Source organism: Osmerus eperlanus, chromosome 22 (genome assembly GCF_963692335.1).
Source record: "Osmerus eperlanus chromosome 22, fOsmEpe2.1, whole genome shotgun sequence".
NCBI classification, from domain to species: Eukaryota; Metazoa; Chordata; class Actinopteri; order Osmeriformes; family Osmeridae; genus Osmerus; species Osmerus eperlanus.
Genome location: NC_085039.1, coordinates 3,865,782 through 3,887,743, shown reverse-complemented (window position 1 = coordinate 3,887,743; position 21,962 = coordinate 3,865,782). Strand labels below are relative to the sequence as shown.

The window sequence follows — 21,962 nt, the reverse complement described above, 5'->3', positions numbered from 1 at the left end:
AAACAGAAAAAAGTTTGAACAGTGGAACAGTGACGAGCGTTGGCCAATCGGATTGGTTCCTTGTTTCTTGTAACGTAGCAACTGTTGGTCATTGTCAACATTTCTAACCTAGAATCTAGGTTTTAGGTTCAAGATGAAGGAGAAACTAATCATGTGTGCCTGCACAACCAGTCCTGTTCAGACACTTAATTTAAAGATGACATCAAAATAATAATCCATAGTGCAGGGTTGCCGATGTTGTCGTTGTCCCTGGTGAGTTTTTTAAATTCAATCTCGTCACATTGTGACTTTGTTGTGCAACTGGAAAAGCTAGCTACTCTAACTCAGAATGCTGCTGCAAAAAAAGCAGAACTATTGTGGGTGGTAAATAAGATCATGCTACATCTAGCCAGCGGATCATTTCTTGCAAGTGTGTCAAAGTGGTATTTTTACAGACTGTATTAACACCGTAGGCGTGAATAATGCATGCAGTCATTGTCGTCCATCTTTAGCCGAAGAAGCTAGAGAGAGGATGCAATGGGAGATTTCCTACAGTAAGCTAGATACTGCTTCAAATTGAAAACGGAGACGATCTTTTGATTAAAGACAAGTTCCTTAACCTCCGTTGTCAATATCGCCGATAAAAAGTAAATACTGTTACGAAGCATTTGTTTGTAGGTAACGAACGATAGACGTAGCCAGTTTCGCCGTTCTATGGCAGCTACAGTACTGTATGATGACAGTCGTAGCTAGCGTTGTAAGCACTCGTCACTAGAATGGCCATAACTTTAAAACAAAAGATCATATTTCAAATCTGTCTGCTGTTCTACATTGCCCACACAATTATGTATATATATATCAACTCTAACATGGCCTGTATCTTGTATTGAAAGTGCTCGAAAATTTGCTTGTCTAATGTATGGTGGACTGAGAACATATTTGTCAAAGCAGAGCGAGCGAATGTCGTTAAGTTTCTTAACGTCTGTGTTTAATATCGTCAACTAAAAGTAAAAACCTTTCGTGACCCCGGTTTGGCTGTTTGTGACGGTCGGCTATGACAGTGTTGAGCCTCGATTTTTGCAGATTTTTGTGAAGCTTTCTTAAAGGAAAATTATCTAGCTAGATTATGTACACTTTAAGCTCAATGTACATACCTTGTTTGGCCAAATAGGTCGATTGTGGAAAAAAGTAGAACCGTTTTTAGTTATGGAGAGCCATCGCGCTAGCTTGGAATTGCGTTATCCCACTCATCACTTCAGTGGTCATAACTTTTTAACAAAATAGTCTATCTTAAATCTGTCTGCTGTTCTGAATTCACGACAAAAGTACGCACATTTCACGCTCTAACTTATCCTCTATCTTGTAGTGAAAGTGGTTAAAAATTAGGTTTTCTAAAAAAGTAATGCAGACGGAGAAGACTTTTGTCAGAATGGCTCCGTGAAATGGTCTTGATAAAGGATGATTTGCCTAACATGATCATATAAATATTTACATAATTAGAAAGCCCTAAATCTTGTCTTCAAAATGGTATAAACAGTTCAGGTATATTATTTGAAAAAGTCTGCATATTCAGGCAGGAAAGTGTTAAACAGTGTCAAAAATTGACGCGGTGAGAAACAGTTCTGTCAGTGCATGACGTCACAATTGAATTTGACTTGAACATTCCAAACCATTGAAACCCATTCATTTTTTTTAGCACTTTAAACTTTAATACCTTAAAAACTTTAAAAGTTATCAATGAGAAAAGTAATAGCACACTAGAGCAGTTCAGACTTTATCAAATGAAGTTTGAACGGTGTTTCTAGCTTAAACGGTGTGAAAGGAGTAGGCGACGGAAAAAAGTGAAAAAAAAAAAAAAAAAAAAACTAGAAAGGCATTTCCTGCTGAAAATGCGTTGGAATGCTGAAAGATGAAATTATTTTTCTTAAATTGCAGAAAATACAGAAATGAGAAAATACCCGCAAGCTGAAATGAATGTCAAAAAATGTGTGAGTCACACAAAAGAGGCAGTGTGGAAACTGAACTGCATCAGCTAACAACGCTAAGAGCTGAAATACAATGCGGGAGAAGCTGAAAGCTGAACTGTTAAACAGAAGAAGAAGTACATTTACATTTAGTCATTTAGCAGACGCTCTTATCCAGAGCGACTTACAGTAAGTACAGGGACATTCCCCCGAGGCAAGTAGGGTGAAGTGCCTTGCCCAAGGACACAACGTCAGTTGGCATGACCGGGAATCGAACTGGCAAACTTCGGATTACTAGCCCGATTCCCTCACCGCTCAGCCACCTGACTCCCCAGGCCTAAGCTAGCTAGTCATAAAAAGAATATTATAGTTTTACCAGCTGAAATTATAGTTGGGATAGTAATAGCAGTAGCAGATGTGTGCATTGAGTGCGTTTACTCGGCTTTCTTAGTAGGATTCAATGTGTTGATGGAATGAAACATACAGCAGTAGGGCCGATACAGGAAGACACGGCGACACTTTGTTGCAGAAGGATGATGGTGCAAGTTTTGTCCGTGGAGCATACAACGATTAATAAAAAAAATCATGTATACGCGTTTATTGAGTAATCGCATAACTAATTACACATGTAAACGGAGTAATCGTATTATTGGCATAAACCGACAATTGCTAGTAATCGGGTTTCTCATGGTCAAGTAAACGTACCAATCACCTGTGTGAGACTGAGTGGTGCGTGTCTGTCGTTACGGTGATGGTGCAGCTATGATTGCTAACGCGCTGAGGGCAGAGAATAAGAGAAATGTAGCTAGAATCCACACCCCAAACAAGATAACCTAGACGCAAAACTGTACGTCCAATCCAAAATATAAGGATATTTTCCGAGACCCAAGACTCTGCCGAAACCAGAGATATTCTTTATATGTCTGTGCAGTCAGAAATACGACTCTACCTGCAGTTTCAAAAACGTGTTCCTTTTGCTTTCCTGGTGCCTGTTTGTTTGGTTGCCACGGTGATGGCGCAGCTGTGATGGCTAACGAGCTAGGCAGAGAGAAAAACAAACATTTACCTAGCATCCACACCTCAAACAAGTTGACCTAGACGCAAAACTATACGTCCAATCCAAAAAATAAGGATATTTTCCGAGACCCAAGACTCTGCCGAAACCAGAGATGTCCTTTATATTGCTGTGCAGTCAGAAATACGACTCTACCGGCAGTTTCAAAATCTTGTTCTTTTTGCTTTCTCTGACGATTTTGTCACCAGATTTGCATTGTTCTCTATGGGGCGAGAGTTGGACTTTGTCTCGCTTTCGTGGGGCTCTGAACAAATGTGTACGTCTGTTGGATTCCACAGATAACTGTCTACGACCAGCACAAAATTAGCTATCTATTGATCCAAAAACGAAGCATGAAGAGTAAAAATTGTGGCAATGCTGGCAAACTAGAAATATTTTTTCAACAACATCCGAAGCTGCCCTCCACTCTAAGCGTTTCAGTCTGCACTCTAGGGTTTCACGTAAACACCCATGTAAATCTCAGAAACGGCTTGATCAGTAACATAATCAGTGATATTGAAAAAAGTTAAATAGATATCAAAAAGCTGAATTATTTAAAAATAGTTTAGGGTTTTGTCAAAAAAAAAATTGTTTAAATGGTGGCTCTAGCTGAAAGATTGAGGAAGAAGAAGGATTTTGAAGTTGAAGAAGTTTAAAGAAGTTTGAGAGGATTTGAAAGAAAACTCCATTGGAAACCCATGATAAAAATATTATGAATATTGATTTATATTAATTCAAGCATAAGAGGTACAAAGCTGAAAAGTCATAGCAGGAATGGCCTGAAACTGCAGAATTTTTTGATAGCTGAACGGTTTTAATAGCTGAAGATTTGAAGGCGCTGAAACGTGCCACGGAAGAAATAGAAATAGAAGAATAAGAAGAATATGAAGAAGTTGAATAAAGATTCAAAGAACAATACTTGGAATGCTGAAGCAGCATTCCAACAATAATAAGTATGCAGAATAACAATAGTGTTTTTGCTTGCAGCAAACACACTAATAAGTATGCAGAATAACAATAGTGTTTTTGCTTGCAGCAAACACACTAATAAAAAAAAAAATCACCGTCGTGGTGAAGAAGGAGCTGAGTCGAAAGGCGAAGCTCTCTATTTACCAGTCGATCTACGTTCCTACCCTCACCTATGGTCACGAACTGTGGGTAGTGACCGAAAGAACGAGATCGCGAATACAAGCGGCCGAAATGAGTTTTCTCCGCAGGGTGTCCGGGCTCTCCCTTAGAGATAGGGTGAGAAGCTCGGTCATCCGGGAGGGGCTTAGAGTAGAACCGCTGCTCCTCCGCGTCGAGAGGGGCCAGTTGAGGTGGCTCGGGCATCTGATAAGGATGCCTCCTGGACGCCTCCCTGGTGAGGTGTTCTGGGCACGTCCCACTGGGAAGAGGCCCCGGGGAAGACCCAGGACACGCTGGAGGGACTATGTCTCTCGGCTGGCCTGGGAACGCCTCGGGGTCCCCCAGGAAGAGCTGGTGGAAGTGGCCGGGGAGAGGAAAGTCTGGGCCTCCCTGCTTAGGTTGCTGCCCCCGCGACCCGACCCCCGGACAAGCAGAAGATGATGGATGGATGGATAAAAATAATAAGTATGCAGAATAACACACATAAAAAGTGTTTTTGCTTGCAGCAAACACACTAATAATATATATGTGAGAGAACAAAGGTTGTGCTCTCGCCGAAGGCTTGAGCACACCCAATAATAATAACAACGAAACGCAAAATGTGGCGGCCGGTGTTGATTCTGTGGCACACCGCCACAAATTAGTCTGTGTGGGAAAGGAAACACTATAACATACAACTAAAAGAGGGTCTGTTTTGTTACTGAAACTTTAAAACTGATATTTCTGATAATGTATGAAGATGGCATGGATTAAAAAGCATACATTTGTTGCTGCTCATTTACACTTCAAAATACTAAGATTGAAGTGTAGAATGAAACAGGATTCTCTTGTAATTTACCTTAGTGCAAGAGGGAATGGTGATAGGCTATGTTACAGCCTAACATGGTTGAAAAAGCTGCATCAAAACAAAGAAATTGTGCATTCCTGTGTAAAAATGGTCCTAACCTATATCCAACAACGTTGTCACAGGGAGTAAATCAACTGGAATCGCTATTCAAACATTACCATCTGCAGGGCTCTCAAGTTTTGAAGACAGGCAAGAGTGACATTCTCCCCCCGCCCCCCCCCCCCCGCCAGGGGGTCAAAATTAATTAATTAATTAATTAATTAATTGCTTTTTACCTGACATCTTTGAAAGGCAGCAATGATTAACGCATCCATGGCCAGGATATAATTATAAAATATGACATTATTTTAAAAGTGACCTATAACATCGACTATGCAAAACACTTAAATGTATTTAGTGCTAATAAAATTATTACGCCTATTTGGAAAGAGATGTTTATAATGTGACAATATGTCAGTCATTGTGTGATAACGAAAATAATACTAGGCCAATTATATATAACAGACAAAGTATTGCAAGCTCCGTCAGAGGTATCGGGCCTATGTTCGTCCCGCACTGGGTTCGAACTTGCCACCTCTGACATCCCAAGCGCCACCACTACCAACTACGCCAACGAAAAGCTAGCAATCCGTTGATGCGGGTGGCCTGTTACATACCTGAGGAGTGAGTTTCACCGATACACACTGGCTACATCTATGAACGACTTGTTCTGAGCAGGTGTTGTCAGTGAACAGGCTGTAAATCTGTTGGTTAAGACACTCATGAAAAACTGATGCTAATTATCTGGTAAACATTTTCTAACAGCAGTCAAGTTGTCATTGTTTGTGTCAAAGAAGTTGTGAATATGTTGTAACAGTAAAACAGGAGATCATGACTGTGCTCAAAGTGATGCTCGATCTCCAGTGGTTTGCTTTGTAGGTGAACAAAACTTTCAGAAGACGTTGTAGCAGAATCACGAAAAATTACAGGATATGCTTTTTTTCCATTGGTTGTTGCATTAAATCTTACCCAGATACAATGGTGCTATTTTACGATTGGCTATTGTATAGACCCTTTCTTTTTTTTGATTGGCTGATAAGTGGCAGGCTCGACTAAGAACTCCAGGGGAGACACGCTTGATTCCTGCCGGTTCCATAGTGAGAGCGGCGCGGCCAGAGGAATTTAGGTAGGGTGCTGCGGCATATTAAATATATTATAAATATTTTTTTTCTGCGTGAGAAATACAATGTGTGGCGGGAGGGCGTGACAAAAGACCGAAATGAGTGACTGTCACGCTCAATGCGTGACACTTGAGAGCCCTGCATCTGCAAACTGAAAATATGGCCAAAAAACAAATAAGCTTGACATTTGTTTGGGGGAAACTGGCTAATATAGAGTGATTACTGGAAGCGATCATTGTCAGTAACGTCCCTGTCTTTAAACTCGGGGCTCATGTGACCGGCTATCCCCGTTGTAAGTAGGGAAAGCGCATTCAACTTTGTTAGCTTCTCTTATATTCCCTCTATATCAGCCTTTCTCAATCCTGGTCATTGATCCTGGTCCTTGGGCCAACTGTAGCCTTGCATGCTTTTAGATGTTTATCTGCTCCTAATGATGGGTTGTCAAAACCAAAGTTGGATACAAAATACCACTACTAAGTGTGCACTTTGTGCACCTGCAATTTGTGCTGCTGCAATTTTTCCTCATCTGTCCATATTTATTTAGTGCATACAAGCATGGGCGGCGCTAGGGAGGGGCTAGCAGGTGCTTCAGCACCCCCAAGAAAGACCAAAGCACCCCGATAGCACCCCCCAAAATATTGCTCATTTATTAATAGTATTCAGGCCCGGAGTGGCCAATCGGGAGAAAAGGGGAGAATTCCCGGTGGGCCGCTCTGCCCGCTCATAAATTGGGCCAGCAGATTGCCTGCTTTCTCTTTGTTTTTTCGCACACAGAATTAAACGAGTTTGTTAAGTTACTGTGTGACTGATAAGTAAGCTAATAGGCTACACTAGGTTTTAATCTAAATAAGCGCATGATCAGACCGTGCATTAAAAAGTGCAATTTTCAGTTGTCGCGCATGCCGTCTTTCTTATTGTTGTGGAGGGAATTAGCAAGATTAAGCTGATGCGAAAAGAATAAAATGGATGGGGAAAAGATGCCAGGAGGAACTGAAAAGGCCAGGTAAAAAATGAAAGATCTGTCACTTCATAAAACTATGTTCCTGCAAGTGTGGGAAAAATATGTTTTCTCAAAAGCACAGAATCTTTCAGGTAAAAATGTGGTTTGTAATTTCCGGAAAATATAGCTCTGACGATATGAGTCCAACGTAATGTTTATATTACATAAATCTCAAGAAACCATTTTGCACTGACCCTCGGCCCTTGGTGGGAATGGGCTGGTTTTGACCATAACATTCCCGGGCTGAAAATGGGTCCCACTCCGGCCCTGATAGTATTTATATATATATAGCCTATATATATAATTGCGCAGATCCCCCTGTCAATGATCTAGCACCCTCTCAGCACCTGCATAAAAAAATCTCTGGCGTCGCCCCTGCATACAGGAGAGAAATGTTTGTCTCAAGCGAGATAGAGCAAAGGGCAGTTTGTCAACACTAAATGTAGCTCTAAAACAGTGGCACTCGTCACACATAAGGTCAAATAAGCCGTTTGGCTTCCTAAATAGCGGTTTAATTGTTTTTCTTTCCAGTGTCTCGCATACAGCGTTACAGTTAGCTACACTACATTAAAACTACAGGTATATACTGATAATTTCACCAATGAATCGTTTACTTCAGGGTTTCCGTGGGGTCTTAAAAAGTCTTAAAAACGGCTAGATTTATATCCGAGGTCTTAAATTTAATCTAGTCAGGTCTAAAAAAGTTTTACCCTCGTTCATTTCCAGAAACGCTGGCCGGCGAAAAATATTATAAAGTAGCAAAAAATTATTGACTCGTAGCCTACAGAGCAGAGCTCTAGAGTCGTTGCTACAAAACTAGCAGAACGCTGCCCTCAGAACGTTGGTTCGGTGTGTTGTAGTTCTTTCTGTGGGTCTGGAGTTGGTACGTATGCGGTGATACAACTACAAATCCTGTGATAAATGCAATACCTGCCCGCGAAATACGTCTGCGTCTCCTCACGGTTTAAGTTCGGCTACGTGTGGAAAATGGGAGTGTACTTTCAACGAGACATGGCTAGATCACAGCGATTTCCGTTGTTGGTTACGGTACCCAGCTCCAGGTACGAGGCTCGCTGCAAACTGCCAAAAAAATATTCAATTGGTTGTGAAGGCGCTGGAGTCACACACTCACTCACACACTTTCTCTCTCTATTTGAGGGCAAGCTTGTTTTACCCTATTTTCGTTTTGGGGATTTGGCACGTTGTTGGGTGCGGAAGGTTACTAATGTGATTAACCTGTGTAAAAGTTATGCTTTTTCAATGACTGAATTCATTCAATTTTTTCTGAATTTCTTTGATTTGATTTTTGGTAATGCGTCATGAAGGTCTTAAATTTCGATCTTTATGGTCTTAAGTCTTAAAAAGGTCTTAAAGGTGTGATTGACTAGGTTTTTGGGGTATTTCACACTGTTCCTTAAGGTCTCCGAATAGGGTATGTAACATTGGTTGGGTTGAAAATGGCCCGGGTGCTGTTCTATGCCCCCTGATAGATCCTCTGAAATTTTCCCGGGAAAAAACACTAGCTTTTCTCCTTTTATGGTATGCTCATTAATATTTAGATGAGCTGCGCGCTGATTGGTTGGTTTTCAACAAGTGAAGCTGGGGAGCAAAAACGCAACAAGGCCAACAGCACTCACTGAAACACCGATGGTGGAGACTTGAAATGCAAACGCGCAAATAAAAACGCGCAAATAAATCTATTGTGTCTACACAACACCGTTTTCAACAGATTGACTAGATATCATTTGAAATGATAACGTTAGTTGTTTCCACTTCTGTTGTCGAAGCAAACTGGATTCTTAGGTAGGTAGAACGTTACAGCTGATAGCAACCAAACTATATTGTGATTCAACTCAGCTTCAGTTAGCTAACTCTAGACATCTTGCTGAAAAATAACCTGACAAAGATCTGGACAAACATGCATCGTGAATTGTAGATTTACATAACACGGGTTATTTATTTGAATGAAACAGTCAGGAACGTGAAACAACGTTAGCCCCATTGCCAATAAACTAGGCTAAATCATCACACATTCTACCTATGCTCTTGTGTTAGCAAGCTAAACTAGTTACATGCCTACAGTCTAGGTGTTTTCGCTATCTAGCTGTTCTTGCATTCCTTGCAAATCAGCGTTAATAAAAAGCAGATGAGCTAGAGTCTAGTTAACATTGACTAGACGGGCATGGCTGATGTTTGTCTATACCGTAGCGTAAAGCAGGATTTGCTATGAAGCTGTTGCGTTCCGACCTTACGTTCATCACAACCGCAAGCTGTAGTATGATTTTGTCGGTAACAGTTATTAGCAATGCTAACGTATCCTGTATCTAGCACCTGCCTTTCTCCAGTTCTTTCAAATAGATAATCTAGACAGGCGTTAGCAATAGGCCAGACTGCTATTTGTTTTCTGGCTATTTTTTTCATTTTGAGATTTGCATAGGAAAGAGGTGTCAATGGACTTTGAGGTTCACTGTATTTTCATTTTACCCACCGAACTGTCGTTATTCAACTATGACAAGGTAAAATCGGTTTTGCAATCAATCACCCCTTTATATTTGACTTACTGAAACCTGCAGAAACCCTGTACTTGTAATCTAATGTCATAATAAATCCTAAAATGAACATTTGTTTGTGAGGCATGTTTAGCATTTTAACGATTGAAAACGGATGTATCACAGACTGCTGTCGTATGTGTCGTCCAACCGAGGCTAATGAATAGAACTAGGCTAATAGGCTAAACAATAGATTCCCTCCTACCGGAGGAACCCTAATAATAGAAATACTAACAAAAACAATAGGTTCCCTCCTACCAGAGGAACCCTAACTAATCATTAGCCGATAAAATCACCAATGAAAATTGACAATGTATGTATGTAAGGCGAATTAGTGGATACTCAAACTATAGTTTGCGATCAGTAGGTCTATAGAAGGAGCTATTGAAATTTTCTCAAACATTCAAGGGACTGATAAATCCAGTTATCCTGGCAAAACAGTTATTGTTTTTTATTTATTGACAGGGCAAGGTCCAAGTATTGCATAAATGAGAGAAGTGTCAGGGCTCAACATAAAAAATGTTTGGCACTGGCCCAACCAGGCCAGTGGGTTTGAAACTTACTGGCCCCAAGACAATTTGTACTGGCCCCCCCTCCAAAAGTTGTAATTTATCATTGTTACAACAAAACCAAAGACTTAAAAGTTGTGTTATTCTGTTAACATGTTTAACCATTTATTAAACACATCCTGGATATAAAAAGAACAAAAATGAAATCACATTTCTAGTGATAAAAAAATAAAAAGGTAATAGTCAGCAAAACAATTGACTTTTAACCTCAAACATGACGTGCTCTCTTCCCTGCTGACAGCCATCTCTGCACAACTCTGTCTGGCTGAAACTGAAACCTCTGGTCCCTCAATGCTAACATATAAAAGCTTCCATAGCATTTCATCAGTATGATACTAAGTACCCGAGTCGACACCATTCTTCTGCTGCTGTTCAATAGCCTGGGGGAACGAGGCGAACGGCTGGCCCGTCTTAATTACGTGATATGCCGTTATTATAAGTCGTGCAATAATACGATGGGGATCTACATTTAAATTCCTGACCAGCATGGTCAACAGCCTGGAAGATGGATTGTCAACCATCCGCTTAACGCTAGCTGTCACGCAAACCAGGTGCTGTCTGCGAGCATGGCTGGTCAGGGATTGTTTTTGAAAATTGTCGGTGCCTGTGTAAAAAGTTCCACTTTTGTCTGCTTTAGACGGGAACATACGACAGACGAAACAGTGCATCTTCGTTCCATAAAAAAAGTTGCTTCCGTTTGAGCTCGTAGCCCTACTTTGCTGCCATCTTCACTTTATTGTCTTGCGCCAGTTGTTGAAAAATTTATCGAGATTAGAGAATTACAATTTGACAACCACACGTCGCTCACTACTCAACTCTTGATTTGCCAACTGTGCGCCCCACGAGCTGTAAAGTTATTTATGCATTTAGCAGATAGCAAAACATATGAAGGGTGTTAACTTTTACAATGCAATTTTTTTTTCAATCAATAATTTGCAGTGGCCCGATTGGGCCAGTGAGTTGCTAGTTTAACTGTCCCAACGTTACTTTTTACTGGCCCCGGGCCATCGGGCCATCGTTATTGTCGAGCCCTGAGTGTGTTGGGAACTTTGAAGCTAGAAGCTACGATATCTGCTTGCTCTCATTGGGTGTGCTCAAGCCTTCGGCGAGAGCACAACCTTTGTTCTCTCACATATATATTATTATTATTATTATTTTTATTTCTTTTTGCCCCCCTAAAACTCAGTCAATATTTGGCCTACATAGACAACGTAGGTGTCAAAAGTTTCGTCTTGGTAGCGATTGAGTTGCTTCTATTGGAATTTACGTTCCGTTGTATGGTTTAAGTGGAAATTAAGTTTTTGTGGCGAAAAGTGAAGCTAACGGTGGCTAATTTGCTAGCCACAGTCACTGACGTTACTAACGTCACTACGTCATTAACGTCACGAAAACACGCGTGACTACCTTTGGCAGAACATTCATTTCGCATCTGTTAACTTGGGAGATAGCTAGGCTAACTATAGCTTTACTGGAAGGCAGCTGCAGAAACGCCACAAGCAAAGAGGCCAGGGTGATAACTATTTATTACTTTGTGATATGACACACAATTGTGATGTGTAATGTACAGTATAAGCTGATATTATTAAGGAAGTACATCTACTTTCGGAAACAGTAGTCTACTATTTCACTGACGTATTAGCATCATGACATTAGCCTGTGTTGCCCGGGCAACACATACTACAGTAGTCTATGATGTAGCGTTATCTGTTTTCAATCGTTAAAATAAACATTCCTCACATATATATTTTCGTTGTAGGATTTATTCTGACATTAGTAACGATTTGTTGGTGAAATTACCATTACCTGTGGTTTCGAACCAGTGTTGCTCACTGCAACGCTGTAGCCTACGCGAGACACACTACAAAAACATCTACAGTACACAGCTGTTTAGGAAATCAAACGGCGACAGAACATGTTCGGCACTCCCCTTACTTAAATCAAAAGTCTCTGACCACTAACCTGAACTTCATTGCCACAAGCCTAAACTTTGTCAATCTGTTCATGAAAATAATTAATTTCAGCCTAAACCTTACAACGGAACGTTAAATCGAATTCAACCAACGCAATCGCTACCAAGACGAACACAGTAGTCTAGTACTGTACCGTAGTAGAATTTACCGGGGCAGCTTCTCCACACAGGGCTATATCGCATTTTGCTTTGTTACTGACAATGATCGCTACCAGTGAGCTTTTTATGAATGAGCGATTTTCCACTAAATAAATGTCAAGCTTATTTACGTTTTTGAGGGCATTTTTTCAGTTAGCAGATGGTAATGTTTGAATCGCGATTCCATCTTCTACTGCCAGTAACGTCGTAGAATAATCTTCAAAGGGGGTTCTTTATTCATGAATGAATGCAATATGAGTAGGCTAAATGCCTGAAAATATCATGAGAAGGGAAAACTTAAAAGGACGTTTAAGTCATAGAGATTAGGTCAATTTTTACACCGGTCTGCCAAATGTATTCGTTGATTCAGCTATGAGGCTGCCTCTTGCAGGGGAAATGAGAAGACATATTTCATTCTACACTTAACTCGTATTTTGAGTTGTAAATGAGCAGCAAAAAAAAGATGCTTTTAAATCTATGTAATCTTTATAAATAATAAGTAAGCCCTATGCATTTTTAGATAAAATATACAGAAATATCAGTTGTAAAAATGTCATTAAAAAACGGACCCCTGTGCAACCGACGCAAGCAAGCACACCCTACAATTTCCCCAGAAATTGTACCCTCTCTAGTTTATCCTGCTTTCAAATGTTTGCTCCCTGAACAATAAATTAGACTGTGGCTTGTGTGTTTACATCAACACGAAATGGTGCAAAAACTCTATGCTAGTTTCTAATTAGGCTACTGCTCATTGCTGGTTGAGTTTATGACTGTCGTGTTCACACTTGTAGTTCGGGCTCTATAAATTTACAAGAGTGGCCTTTGGTCTTTGTAATGCACCGGGAACATTTCAAAGATTGATGGAAAGGATTTTCGGCGATTAGAGGTTCCAGTCCCTGTTGCTTTATTTGGATGATGTAGTGTTTTTTTCTTCCACATTTGAAAAGCATCTTGGACTTCTTGAACTGGTTCTGTCATGCTTTGAACACTTTAATATTAATGTCACGTTGAGTAAGTGTTCATAAAAAATTAATCTATCTCAAGTGTCCTACTTTGGCCATGTCATCTCATGATCTCCACTGATCCTGAGGAAATCTGTGCTGTGGCAGTATGGTGCAGGCCTCAGAATTGATCAGGACTGAAATCCTTTCTGGGCTTTGCAAGTTTTTATGGGAGGTTCATGAGGAACTTTTCCAGCGTGGCTGCTCCCCTGCATGCACTCTCTGCGTTGGGTCCATCAAAGAGCCATAAGAAATACTTCCCGGCAGACTGTTCGGCCAGAGCTGGGATTCTGCCTGTGAAGAAGCTTTTGAAACTTTACAGTGGAGACTGACCACTGCACCGGTATTGGGGTACGACAATTTCCCTCAGCCATTCTTTCTGGAGATTGATGCCAGTCATCAAGGATTAGGGGCAGTTTTCTGCCAGGTGTCCAATGGCCAGAGGAGACCTGTGGCATATGCCAGCAGGGGCCTTCGATTGTCAGAACAGAACATGGACACCACTGATACATTTAGGGAGTACCTAACAGGAAACAGGTTCACCGTTTTACCGTCAACAATCCAGAGTCAACATAAAACAGCAAAGCTAGGTGCTGTAGAGCAGCGGTCCCCAACCTTTTTTGCGCCACGGACCGGTTTCATGTAAGACATTGTCACGGACCGGTCTTCAAGGTGTGGCAGATAAACACGACAAAATAAAATGATGATACGACCAGCAAGAAAACAAGAATCTAATAATATACAGTATATAATATGAAAACAAATGTAAAATGCATGAAAAACACAATTTACTGTATTAGTGGGAGCCCTGCGCTTGTTTCTCTGCAACCAAACGGTCCCATCTGGGGCTAATGGGAGACAGTGACACCCGAAGTGCGTTCCTTATGTCCAGTTTGTTTCGTGTTTTGGTTTTGATGGCTGTCACAGCAGAAAATCCCGCTTCACAGAGATAGGATGTTGGAAATGGTAGCAAGGTTTTCAGTGCTTTTGTGGCGATCTCAGGATTTTCAGCCTTGATTTTTCATCCAAAACACCGGCAGAGTTGTTGTCTGAAACGTACTTAAGTCCACCGTCATTTGTGATCTCCAGCAGCTGATCTTCCTCTCGCACGAACAAGCTCGATTCACCTGGTTTGTTCAGAAATGGGTCGCGGATCCATTCCTTCGCAGTTAGCGTGATCCTTCACCAGCTCGGAGACTGAAGGCCCAGTCTCTTCCAAAATCCCGGCTAATGTTTGAAACATATAAAATACTCCTCTCTCCACCTCCACATTTCCAGTTTGGCTTTGAATGCAGATACTTTATCTGCCAATTTGAAGACAGTTGTCATTTTCCCCTAAAGTGACAGATTGAGTTAATTGAGCACAAGTAAGCGAGTTTTGCAACCCACTCCTTGTCGCTGAAATGAGCTGCCAGATATGACTTTTCTGAAAGAAAACTCTACAGTGGCTCTCTTAACTCAAACACTCTGGTCAGCGATCTCCCTCTCGATAGCCATCTTAATTCTGTGTATAAGAGAAGGCGTTTGTGCTCTGCATCCATCTCCTCACAAAGCTGCTTGAATAAACGGGAGTTGAGTGCATGTACTTTGATGTGGTTGATAACTTTAACAACACCATTCAATACGCTGTTAAGTCCAGGTGACATTTTTAGGCTGGCCAGCATTTCTCTGTGAATGACGTCCTCATAAAGATTTCGCACATAAACTAGTAGTATTGCCTTGATCTCAATATCAGTAGACTCGTCAACCTGGATTGCGTACCACGGCGGCGACTTAATCCTTTCCAACAATTGCGCCTCAATGTCCTCTGCTATTTACTCAATACGCCTAGTGACGGTGCTAGCCGAAAGTGGCACCTGTGCTATCTTTTTAACTGCAGCCTCTCCTAGAACTTCACTGCAAATGTCCTTAGTGGCGGGCAGGATCAGTTCTTCACCAATAGTAAAGTTTTTTTTAGACTTAGCTCTGCGGTTAGCCACTAAGTATGATGCTCTCATTGCACTCGCATTTGTTGATGTGGTGGCCCTCAGCAATTGCTTCTGTCCTTCGTGTTCAAATTTTTTTTCTTCAAAAGGTCTCAAAAGGTTTGCTTTTAATGCGGGATGCTTGGTCTCCATGTGCCGAAAAAGTTTTGAAGGCTTCATTGCCTCATTTGCTAGCTTGTCACCGAATATTATGCAGAGCAGGCTCGGCAAATGAGAATCACCTGTTGCGATAAATCCGTATTTTAAGTAGGACTCCTGGTATTGTTGTAGGCTCCTCTTCTGTCACCTCTTTCGTGGGTCTTTTCCCCTGAGCAAAAAAAGCTCTGCAAAGACATTTGCTTTCTCATTTTTTAGCAAGTTTGTGGGCTTCATTGAGCGGTAGGCTAACTATCACGTGTCATGTGTCACGAGGAAATAATGTTATTTTTTTCTGTGTGGCCCGGTACAAAATGACCCACGGACCGGTACCGGTCCGCAGACCGGTGGTTAGGGAACGCTGCTGTAGAGCAGCGCTGGATGTCTGAACTTGCTCAGTTTTATTTTCAGATTGACTGCCCAGGTAGTCAGAACGCTGGTACTGATGCATTATCTAGACCAGGGGTCACCAACCTATATTGAAACAGAGCTACTACACGGATACTGAGTCATATGAAGGGCTACCAGTTTGATACACTTCTAAAATAACAAATTTGCTCAGTTTACCTTTAGTTATATATTATTATTAATGATTAATGATACTCATCTATGAAGACACTGATCATGTTAATAATTTCTCACAATAACTATCAACAATGAGTTAACAAGGTGGGAAACAGATAATAAGCAATTGTTTAAATTTTCAGATGATCACTTCTACATTCTGCAAAGCAGCACAAACGATTGAGACTATTTTGACGATGTTTTGCGTTGGGTGTATAAGTCTATGGTTGGGTGAAGGGCCAACTTCAATCAGGTATTTTACTGCCCGTAGCGCGCTACCCGATGGGTAGTTAGCATGGTAGCTTTTGTGACAGGTAGTGAAGTGTCTCTCCACATTGTGCCGCTTTGCCGTCGCCACATTCGCCCCGCAAATGAGACACACGCATCTTTCTTTCACAGTAGTAAAAAATAACTCTTCCTCCCATTCACTGTGAGAATTATATATATTTTTTCTTTTTTCTGCCATGTTTTTGGGGTAAGTAACGGCATTCAGCTCCCCATCTTCACTGCGCCCGCCAGCTTACACTCTCCACGAACGCTGAAGTTTTGTCATGCGCACAATACTGGTTTTTACTTTTATCAATAAAAGCATTTATTTATTTTAAGATATTGTCATTTTCAAATCTATATAAATGCAAGTGTGATTAAAAAAGAATAGCAACAGAATAAAATGTAATTTTAGACGCAGCTCACTGGTGAGTTGTGCTATTTTTAGAAAAGGCCTGCGGGCGACTCATGTGGTCCTTGCGGGCGGCCTGGTGCCCGCGGGCACCGTGTTGGTGACCCCTGATCTAGACAATACAAAAACGTCTGTTCTCCAAAGGATCATGTGGTCCAGACTTTCAAGGAAACACGTGGTGCCCTTCCTCATCAATTTGCCTCATGAAGAAACTGCAATGGCCTCTTACGACGAGCAAGCATCCACCTCCAGTTCTCCTATTTACAGTAAGGAAGCCCTGTCAACCCTACAGAGAACTGATCAGTTGATGTCTTCTTTCTTAAAATATTGGGCCAGGGACCAGAGGCCTACACGATCGGTAAGGGTGGAAGAATCCCCTAGAACTGTGGAGTTGGTAAGACAATGGGAAAGGCTGGTGGAGAGGGATGGAGTCTTATACCATGAGAGGCAGGATCAGAAAGAGGCAGATGAAGCAGATAGTCTTACCATCCTCATTACAGAAAGAGGTATTAGTTAAAATGCATGATGAGCAAGGGGACCAGGCCACTGAAAGGACCATTAAACTGGTGCACATTTGTTGTGTAGCAGGGTTTTCTCATTTAAGAATAGAAATACTTAATTTATAATAAAGTATTTAGTAAGCGGGACACCACCTCGATATTGGGTTTTAAGACATCAAGGAAACCTAAGTTTAATATATAATAATCAGTAATCTGAAGGAATGAGTTTGATCTAAGTGTAGAGCGAATTGTAACATTAGTAAACACGCACACGTCAAAATATATTTTATATTGAATGTATTAAAGTAAGGTAAATATGGATAGTATGAACAAGTTAGATTATGAATTTGATATGAGATTGGTTTCAATGAATAGAATGAAATAGTCCAACTTAAAGACAGAAATTGTACAGTCAATGATTACGTCCTTACAAATCGGAAACATAGGTCATGCCAATGCCATGTCGGGGAGGAAAGAGTGTTAGCCATAGCTACGTTTTATCAGGGTTGAGGTTGGTTTGCGTCCAAGGCCCATTTGAAGAAACTAAAGTCAAAGCGCAGCTGTGCTGCAGGGATCATGAGACTGAGTCTGCGTGATCTGTCAGGTTGCAATTAGAATTGCGTTTTGGTTTTGTTCTTCTGTAGAATCGTTCAGGGTGTTGCACAGGCACTAATCTTGTTGAATCCCAAGAGGAGCTTGGCAAACATCCTTCGGAACGCCAATCCTGATGGCGGTCATGCCATAGTTGGTTTCGCTGGAGTCAGATCGGTTGTCATCTCAAAGAGTTTTATACAGTTCAGAGTTAGGAGGACCTGTCTGAAGTTGATTGGGGGAAGCTGGGTTCTAAACTCCCCCTCTTTATTTCACACCTACCAAAGGTGTCAACTGGTGTCTGGCTGGTTCATAGGATTGTTCAAGTATTGTTCTGGACATCTTTGTACAGTTACAAAATATAGTTGAATGAATTGGTTATCTTTCAGGAAGAGGGAGTAGTTACTAGAATCAACAAATCAATTTGCGTTTGACCTCCTTATATTCTTTGTTTGTCTATGGCCGCACTGCAGCTATAATTCACTAAATCTCTCTTCCTAATTAAACGTCGCCCTCGAATAAACGTTGCACCAAAAATGAACATTGTGTAATAAACTCTGCGGCGTTTAATCGAAGAAATACGGTATGTTCTTTGTTTAAATTGCCCCCACAAACGGAGAGCACAAATCGTTGGTGGAGACGTGTCATCTCAAGCAGGCCCTTTGAAGCTTGCAAGCCAGCAGGAGGGCATCACATGCAACTCTATGGTCCCTTTTAATCTGCGTTTGGTGGGTAAATCAGCATACTGAGGGTGCCAAGAGGGCTGATTAGGTTTGTCTGATGTGGTCGGATCAGACTCTTACAGGTGTGACAGGATGTTGGCTCCGTTTGGTCTGGCTGACCTCGCTACAGTTGCTTCTGGCCTGGAATGTATGCTGATGTGGAGAATTATTCCAAATTTTGTGAGAGATGTATTGTCCAAAGCTCAACAGCCGAAAGTTGAGACATTCATGGGAAGTACCGTATTTTACGGAAAATAAGCCGCATCGTGTATAAGCCGCACCCCCCCAGAATGAGAACTTTGAGTTTGTAAATCGGAGTATAAACCGCACTGGAATATAAGTCGCACTTTCACTTTAATTACGAGTAATTCCTCTTTCAAGTAATAAGTCCCCGTTCAAGTGTTGAGCATTAAATTAGCTGCACGGTCTGTAGAGATCTTGAGATGAAGCCACTATTTTGTTCTAAAACCGGACTATAAGCCGCATTAATTCAAACCCTTTCAACCTGCCAAGATCAGCTGTCAGTCCTGGGGATGTTGGGGCTGCTTTAGTAGATGCTGGCCACATTAGACAGGTTTGCACTATAGCGCTGAAGGAAATGTTTTTTGGTCTGGCTAATGGTTTACGAGTTATTTTCTAGGCTCATCAGTAGGACACTGATTTATATTAAGGGGGGTGAATGTAGCCTGGGGAACCAATACAAACAGTGGCGACTGGTCATTAGGGTCAGGTGGGGCACAGCCTACAACATAAAAAACTGTGCAAACGAATTAGGATAGATTATTAACTGCAAAAATTTATTATCTATGAATATAGCATCTTTCTTAATTGCTCAATTTCCTCGATTTCAGACTGCGTTCTGCCAATTCGCAGTTACACCTACGGCTACTGTAGCGCAAATGTGGAGCTAGCCCCTCTTTCACAATGCAAAGTCAATTGGACGCGGTAAAATATTAATAGGCATGCTCAGATTATTTGTGTGTTCAACGCTATGACACAAATTTGATGCCAAGTGGGGCTGACAGCAGATAGCCCCACTACAGCGAAATTTCATATTTTTGAGTTGATTGGCTAGCTAGACAATCTGTCTGCCTGTTGCCGGCAACACTTGTTGTCAAGGAGAGCGGGATTTTGTCTTAGCAATGCTGACGCCGGCTAACCTAAAAAAAATAATTAAGTCGATTTTCTATTACTGGAGCATAGGTTTGAAACTCTTAATTTGGAGGACAAATTGGAAAATAAAGCAGCTTGGTGCCCACCAACCACGGGATACTGTAAGTAAGAGAGGGCACAATAACTCTAAGGGTTTTTTTTACTTCGATTTTACAACTGATATTTCGGTATATTTTATATAAAAATGCACTTATTATTTATGAAAATTGCATAGATTTAAAACATTCATTTGTTGCTGCTCATTTACAATTGAAAATGCTCAGAGTGAAGTGTAAAATGAAATGGTTGTCTTCTCATTTCCCCTGCAAGAGAGAATAGTGAATGGCAATAGCAGCCTCATAGTTGCATCAAAACGAAGATATTGGGCAATCCGGTGTAAAAATGGTCCTAACCTCTATGACTTAAACGTCACCTTAGTATTTCCCTTCTAGTGATATTTTCATTCATTTAGCCGACTCATTAATAAAGAACCCCCTTTAAAACAAACAACGTTGAGCTAGCTAACTACTAAACTACTGCTGTGTGTGAATCGCAGGAGCTAACCAGTCGAAGGGCGTACAAAAATACAGGGTGTTGATATCACAGCCTGGAAACATACCTAGCTACATGTTTGGCACCAACATTGTGTATGTAGTGCGAAAATTGACTGAGTTTTTCTTGCTAGGCAGCCTTCTCGCACTGCCTTGCGGGGCCTGTCACGTGGCTTACATTGAAAATGAATGGGAGGCAAAATTTAGGTCTACCGCCGCCCTGAAAAAAATCTTAGGGAAACACTGCAATGGAGATGTTATTAGTGGCTAAAACAACAACGTTGTGCTATACCCAAACTGAAGAGTGCGTCTTCCACTGCTTCCATATTTTTTCACCTTTCTGCAAGTGCCGGAACATGACAGCTGTGGCTGCATTGCTCTTTTGAGTATGTCTTGGTCATTGAGTCAACCTTGTTAAAGGGGTGCAACTAATGTAATCATGTGTTCGTTTTCAAACCTTTGAGCTAGCGTAGGAGAGCTTCAACTGGACACCTGGTATCTTCAGAAGCCTGTACAGCAGGCCTTTCACCTTCTGGATGATCATAGAATCTAAAAGTGATGAGAGGTACAGGATACCCAAAATATGTTCCATTGTTTAACATGTTAGGGTAATTTATTATTCTATAAACTGCAAAATACTATAAAAGCATTATTCTCTCTGCTGCTGAATGTCTGTCTTGTTTTCAATAAAAGACAGCTTGGGGAGACAGCTTCCCTAAACAACTTACCTAAACAATTAGATGTACATTTTCTATATGTAAATATCCAAACACTGAATGTGGGGTGGTCATTAATATACCTGGTAGTTTTTTCACAATGGGCTTCCTGTCTGAATCTTCTGGACAAAGGAATGTAATGGCTGGTAAAGGAAAAATAAATTATTCAGTCCATATACAAAACTGCAGGCTTTTTTCTGCAGAGGGTCTTTTGTATTTACTACGCATGTACTGTATGGTTTTTTTTATTACAGTGGTTACAGTGTAGCCATTTTGTTCAGTTTCAACAGACACGGCTTGAGAACATATGAGGACAACATATAATTACAGTGTAACTGTTCGACAAAGAAAGAAAGGAGTGATGTGAACAAGAAAGAAAAAATAAGGAAGGAGAACTCACACAAGAGTTGGTTTTTCAGCGCAAAAGGCTCCGGCTTTTTGAGCTCTCCTTCCTCCGGAGCTCCATATTCTGAAAATCAAACCGTTAACATCAATTTTTTTTTTACGTAGCAAGGTCATCTGAGTAATTTCTCAATCAGAGCAGGACTTGACAAGGAACATGAAGATCTCAAATCTGATGGATCTGGAGACTGAACATTAAATAAAACGTTCTTGTGTACCACCAGAGTTTGAATCACAGTGGGAAATGACTGACAGTTCTAACAATAACTCTGACATGGTTAATTCGTAAGATGTGCCTCTAGGAATGGACTAGTCCCTACTCTGTATCAACATAAGATAGCGGGGGTGCTGGGTGGTGAACTCTGTGCTGGGGTGGTTCTGTTGAGGATCTCTGTGTCCTCCTGATGCCAGCCACTCCAGCCCAAACATCTTGCAGTAGTCCAGCTCTGCCCCTCTTCTCTCCTCTAGAGTGATCTAGAGGAGATCATGGAAATAGGGATGTATTCAAAACATTTATATTAATAAGTGCAACTATGGGATAGTAACATGGGTAATTTTGGCCAAGAGCACTAAAGCGATAAAGAAAAAAAAAGAAAAAAAACTGACT

The 21,962-nt window shown here is 41.1% G+C and overlaps 1 protein-coding gene across 4 annotated transcripts in view; it reads right to left on the bottom strand.

Moving 5' to 3' along the window:
* The window catches only part of tbce (tubulin folding cofactor E), a 40,559-nt gene that overhangs the window by 13,150 nt on the left and 5,447 nt on the right, over positions 1-21,962 (bottom strand). For 3 of the 4 annotated variants that reach the window (XM_062448818.1, XM_062448817.1, XM_062448819.1), the window contains exons 13-17: positions 21,676-21,829; positions 21,354-21,422; positions 21,037-21,096; positions 20,695-20,786; positions 5,629-5,715 (exon numbers count right to left, since the gene is read on the bottom strand). In XM_062448818.1, coding sequence (XP_062304802.1) covers positions 5,629-5,715; positions 20,695-20,786; positions 21,037-21,096; positions 21,354-21,422; positions 21,676-21,829 — 462 coding nt within the window. The remainder of the gene's footprint in view (positions 1-5,628; positions 5,716-20,694; positions 20,787-21,036; positions 21,097-21,353; positions 21,423-21,675; positions 21,830-21,962) is intronic. The other variant, XM_062448820.1, reaches the window with a different exon arrangement.